Genomic DNA, 6,000 nt, shown 5'->3' with positions numbered 1-6,000 from the left:
TAAAACGACATGAGGATGAATGATACATGGATCCCTCAAAACAAAAACCAAAAAAAAAAAAAAAAACCTTTAAACCTCCACTGAATACAGGGAAAGATGAAATCTGTGGCTTAGTAAAGCCCAAAAAGAAACAAAGAGGATGAGGGAGAACACAAAAATAACGAGAGAATCTTACATATTTTAGGAAATAGAGTTGAATTTTGCCAAGTAAAAGGTTGAAATTAATGAGCGAGCTTAATACGAGTAAAAAAGGAAGTAAAAAAAATCAGAAACTGATTTGAAAAGCACGAAATTAGGGGAGATGGGAGTTAGAAACGTATATTTAGGAAAAGGGGAGAGAGAGAAAGTGTACAGCTAAAAAATAGGGGTGTGGGGAGTGGTAAGTTAATTGGTAGAAAAGTGGGTAGCTATAAGTTGTAAAAATATAATATTATAGCTACTAAACTTAATTATTAAAAAGTATAGTTATGTTCCATAAATATGTAACATAGTAAGCTATGCCAAGTAAAATTTACAAAAATTAAAGACCACCACCGAATAAGGGAAATCGTTACAAATTGCCCGTTTTAATCTGAATGCCAACCCCTAGTTAGAAAATAACAAAAATGTTTATCAACCGGCCTCAAGTTTGACAATTGATTCGTGAAAGGGATAATTAATTAAATTTGACAAACTGTTTGGTGAAAGGGTAAATCATTTACTAGTCAAAAAGAAAAGCAGTATATATAATCATTTGAAATAGCATCAGTCAAGTATATATCTTTGGCTTTTTAATATAGCCATTCTTGTGAATTATCAGGCTGCTTTCACATAAACTAGCAATGGTTCAAACAGAATGTTTTACAAGAGATGGGATATGGTCACTCGCTAATGGAACGACAGCACTTGTTACTGGGGGTACTCGAGGCTTAGGGTAAGTGAGTTTCAATAATTTAGATTCTTGATTTATTGCTTGGCCAAACTTTCAAAATTTGCTTATTTTTGAAAAGTGTTTTTTATCATATGTACTTTTTGAAAAACTATTTTTGGAGAGTAACAGTTTGTGTTTGGTTAATCAATTTGGAGAGCACCTGTACCAATATTAAAGTAACAATTTGTGTTTATCCATGCTTTCAGAAAACTGCTTCTTGGAGAATCTGTTTTTTTTTTTTTTTTCGGCTTCTGCTACTACTCAAAAACACTTAATTTTTCCCTAAAATCTTGACCACACACTTCAACTCTCTAAAATAAGCATTTTTTAAAAATTAAAGAAAAAAACACTTTTAGCTTCCCCCAAGCGCTCAGCTAAATAGATTATGATAGTGTTGTGATCACGTAAAATATTTGTAGAATTTGTTAATTAGTATATATTTTTTGTTTCAAGATTTGCCATTGTAGAAGAACTAGCGAGCTTTGGAGCACATGTGTATACATGTTCACGTAGTAAGGAGGACCTAGAAGGATGTTTGCGCAATTGGAAAACCAAAGGATTTAAGGTATCGGGGTCAGTATGCGACTTATCATCACAAGTCCAGCGCCAAAAGCTTATGGAAATGGTTAGCCAGGAGTTCAATGGAAATCTCACTATTCTAGTAAGTTTGTTAGTGTAATATATAGTTTATTAATGATTAATACAACGTAAAGCATGAAATAGTTATACAAGCTCCCCCATGAAGACATAATTAAGTAATTAATTAAAAAAGTTTAAATTTTTAGATGAGTTGGTCACACAATTCAATAGTATGGCATCAGAGCAAACAATGGTTCTAGCGCTGAGTTTGAGTCTCACTCCAATGATTTACAAGAATGGCTAGGGAGGTGATTGCTCTTGAACTTTTGACACTTGCCTTATGGACAAAATTTCAAGTTTAATAAAGTTTGACTTTTGACCTTGGAAGATTTGTCCAAAAGGCAAGTTGCAGTCAAAAGTTTAAGACCACCCATTTTCAAGGTTATTGGGTGTAATTTCCTGGCTATCCATTACTAAAGAAAAAAGGGAAAACAACACAAAATACCCCTGAAATGTAAAATATTTATCTGTCCATGCCCCCTCCTAAACAAATTTCGCTTCTTACTCAACCGGATAAAAATATTTACCCGAGTACCCCAATCCCTCCCTCCATGATACCATTGCGGTATATTTATATATCATGATGGTATCATGGAGGACTTAGAGAAGGACTGAAGGAGTCCTCCATGATATCGTCTTAATATATTTATGTACCACGATGGTATCGCGAGGAGGAGGATTGAGTGTACGTTGCGATCAAGCTTAGGCCCATAATACCATCTGCAAGATATGTATATAAGATGATGGTATCATAGTGTGTTTTTTTTTTTTTTTAAGAAAAGTGTCTTTTGAAAAAATGAACATGATACCATCTCAAAGATATTTATATACCATGTTGTATCATCATAATTTTGGGGCATTTCGATAAATAGTTTCGGGGCATGAAAGTAAAAGAGGTATTAGCGGCTAATTAATTTGTTTTCGTGGAGACATCGACATTCTTTCCCTGAAAAAATTGTACTTGGCCCAATAAATAGAACAGGACATCAACACGTGAGGGGACGTGATATTCAAAACATGATTGAGCAATTAATCAAAAGTACTCTTATCTCTCTAACAGTTTAAACTTTAGAAGTCAGATTTGGTGATTACTTGAAAATCTTGATGTTATAAATATGATCCATCACTGTTTCTCTTTAAAATTGGTGAACAACGCTGGTACTGTTGTGGCAAAAGCAGCCACAGAAACTACTGAAGAAGATTACTCCATGATAATGGGAACAAATGTTGAAGCGTCATACAATTTGTCTCAACTTGCTCATCCCTGGTTAAAGGCTTCTGGAAATGGGAGCATTGTGTTCCTTTCATCTGCAGTTGGGATTGCTTCAGTACCTTCTTCTTCTATCTATGCTACCTCCAAAGGTAGTGGCTCAATCTTCTCCTTTTCCATTGTGCATGCTCAATTTCTTTTTTTCTTAAATTTAAGTTATATATACTGACAGTATAAAATGTTTTATATTATTTTGTAATTTAATTTGTGTTAGTAGGTTAGTTATTATTTTACTTTATAATAATAATTTATGTACAATCACCAACCTGTATCCGCAGTAACAAATTAATAATAGAATGACAAATTATTTTTCTATCTTATTAAAGTGACTGAACTTTCCATACTGTAATAATGAAATTGCTAAACTTTATCATTTATAATGGTAAAATCATAAAGTAACTGACTATTATCCAGTATATCAGTAGAGTTACTAAACTTGCTCATTTAACGACAAAATCTACCTATCATTAGTGAACTTACCTTTATAGTGGAAAAAAATCAATTACTTTAATGTAATTAAATAGTTTATGACTTTTTTGTTATGCTATGCAAAGTTCAATTACTTTAACGTGATAAAAGATAATTGTATGACTGGAAAATGTTTAGTAACCATACGTGAATTTGATTATGTAATGATTTTACAAAGTGACATGATCGTAAGTGTAAATACTTCAATGTATAGAACTGAAATTCTTTTTTTTTCTTTTCCGTTATTGGACTCCATTAACTCAGATCAGGAGCCATCAATCAACTTACAAAAAATCTAGCATGTGAATGGGCAAAGGACAAAATTCGTGTCAACGTTGTTGCACCATGGATCATTAGAACTCCTCTCATCGAATCACTGAATGTAAAATTCCAATTTCAGGATTCCCTAACTTTTTTTTATATTCCTTTTTTAAAATATCTATTAATAATCCATGATAAATTTCAGGAAGATGAGATGTTTAAATGTTTAATTAGTCGAGCTCCAATGAAACGCATGGGAGAGCCAAGAGAAGTTTCAGCAACAGTAGCATTTCTTTGCTTACGTGCTTCTTCATACATTACTGGTCAAATTATTTGTGTTGATGGAGGAATGACAGTCAATGGGGGTCCTTAAATCATGTTGTGGTTACAATTATGGATTTTACTATTCATGAAGAGTCAAAATTTTAACTATATATTGGAATAAATCTCAATACTTTTTCATCGAAAAGTATTTTACGAATTTCAAATTACTAGTTTAGTTATATATATATAGTACCATCAAATTATAATTAAGATGACGATTGGAATAAAGATTAAACCTCCTTTCAAGATTTCTATGTATACCTTACTTATCTCCTTTCGTTGGCATGAGTTAGTTAAAGAGTTATGGGTATATGGTAATCAGAATAATACTAGTTTCTTCCCTAATTAATAATTAAGGTATAGAAATACTATCACAAAATATTTATTTTTTCTAATATTATGCGATAGTAGTAGTGATGGTGGTGGTTGATAGTTATGATAATTTTGATGGTGGAGATGATGAATCTGTGAGGGTTTGTCCTGAATTTCCTACGTTGTTTAGATTCTACCATAATTGTGTTTTACTTCGAAAATATTTTCTTGGGGGAAAAGGACTTTACCACATCTATCCTTTTCTTGGAAAAGAAGTTTTTGACTTCTATAAATAGAAGATCATTTCTTCTCATTCAAAAGTTATTTTCTTGGGAAAGATTAAAGGTTTTTATAGTTTCTTTTATATTAATTTTCTCATATATTCTTGACCAAATCATGTTAAGTAAGTTTTTTAGTTTCTATGTCGTTTGATTTATATATAGGAATATCAGATTCTCATACGAACAATAATATGGTAACGACTAGCAGTGGTGATTGAATGTGACAGTAGTGGTTGGTGGTTGATGATGGTGATTGTCCAATGATAACTAGTGGTTGCTATAGATAAAGTAGTGGAGAAAAGTCATATTTGCAAAAAAGAAATTAATAACCTTTTAATAATATTAAAATTTTGTTATTGAATCAAATCCTTAAATGGCTAAATAAGACAAATAAAATTCAGACCTAAATTAAATCAAATAAATAAGGCCTCACCATTTCAATTTTTTTTAATATATATATATATATATATATATAAATTTCCTAATTAAATAATTGAAAGAGAATTAGAGCCCTTTGGATTAGCCGATAAGTTTTAAATGAAAATCTTTTTAAATGTTGAAACTAATTTTAAACATAAATGCACAATGATAAATTATTCCTTTGTTAAAATTGCTAAAAATTTCCTACAACTTTAATAAGAAATTATAAACTTTAAAAAGTATCTTTGTAAAGAAAAGGAGGAACGATGGTTACAGAATGAAGAGGAAGTTAATATTTTTATTTTGGGAAAAGAATTTTTGAGAATTAGAAAAATATTACGGATAAAATATCGAAACACTAGTCAAATTAGAACTGCTTACAATAACATTGTAATAACCCGATATTTTTAGCTAAATTTAGAGTTACTTCCTTAATTATAACTTATTAAATTTAACGAATTTCGTATTAAAATGGGTAGTGATTATATCCATATAGCATGTATATATATATATTTAGTATTGAAAGCATTAACTATGTGATATAATATTAGGTGGTAAATCTGTCAAGGGTCAGTTAGTGGGCTAGGATTGTTTATATGAATAACTAGTGGTCTTATAAAAAATAAAAATAAAGTAGAAGGAGAAAAGTCAAAATATATTTGAGTTAAAAGAAAAGAAATTAATAACCTTTTAATAATATTAAAATTTTGTTATTGACAAGAATCAAGGGGATCCTTAAATGGTGCTAATATAAGAATAAATAAAATTCAGATATTCTCTTCTGCCTAAATTAAATCAATTATATAATAAGGCCTCACCATTTCAATATTTTTAAATATATATATATATATATATATATATATATATATATATATATGAATTAGCTTTCTACCTTTTTAAAAGTTGGAATCAAGGTTGAGGATGTTGGGAATTAAATAATTGGAAAGAGAATTAGAGCCCGTTTGGAGATTAGGAAATTTGGATAAGTTTTAAATGCGGAAAATCTTTTTTAAATGTTGAAACTAATTTTAATTTTCAACATAAATGAGTCCTTGGGTAAAAAATGTAAAGTTTAAAGTGGTATTGATTGGATGTATGTTCCACTTAAATTATTC

At 30.2% G+C, this 6,000-nt stretch overlaps 1 protein-coding gene across 1 annotated transcript; it reads left to right on the top strand.

Annotated features, from left to right (window-relative positions):
* The first annotated feature begins 2,664 nt into the window (after nucleotides 1-2,664).
* Nucleotides 2,665-4,120, top strand: LOC132057938 (tropinone reductase homolog). The gene is made up of 3 exons (XM_059450516.1): nucleotides 2,665-2,911; nucleotides 3,557-3,669; nucleotides 3,754-4,120. The coding sequence occupies exons 1-3, from the start codon at nucleotides 2,665-2,667 to the stop codon at nucleotides 3,919-3,921; spliced, it is 528 nt and encodes a 175-aa protein (XP_059306499.1). The 3' UTR covers nucleotides 3,922-4,120.
* Nucleotides 4,121-6,000: the final 1,880 nt, after the last annotated feature.

This window comes from Lycium ferocissimum, chromosome 5 (genome assembly GCF_029784015.1).
Source record: "Lycium ferocissimum isolate CSIRO_LF1 chromosome 5, AGI_CSIRO_Lferr_CH_V1, whole genome shotgun sequence".
Lineage (NCBI taxonomy): Eukaryota > Viridiplantae > Streptophyta > Magnoliopsida > Solanales > Solanaceae > Lycium > Lycium ferocissimum.
Note: the sequence above shows the minus strand (reverse complement) of the source record. Positions and strands in the feature narration are given on the sequence as shown.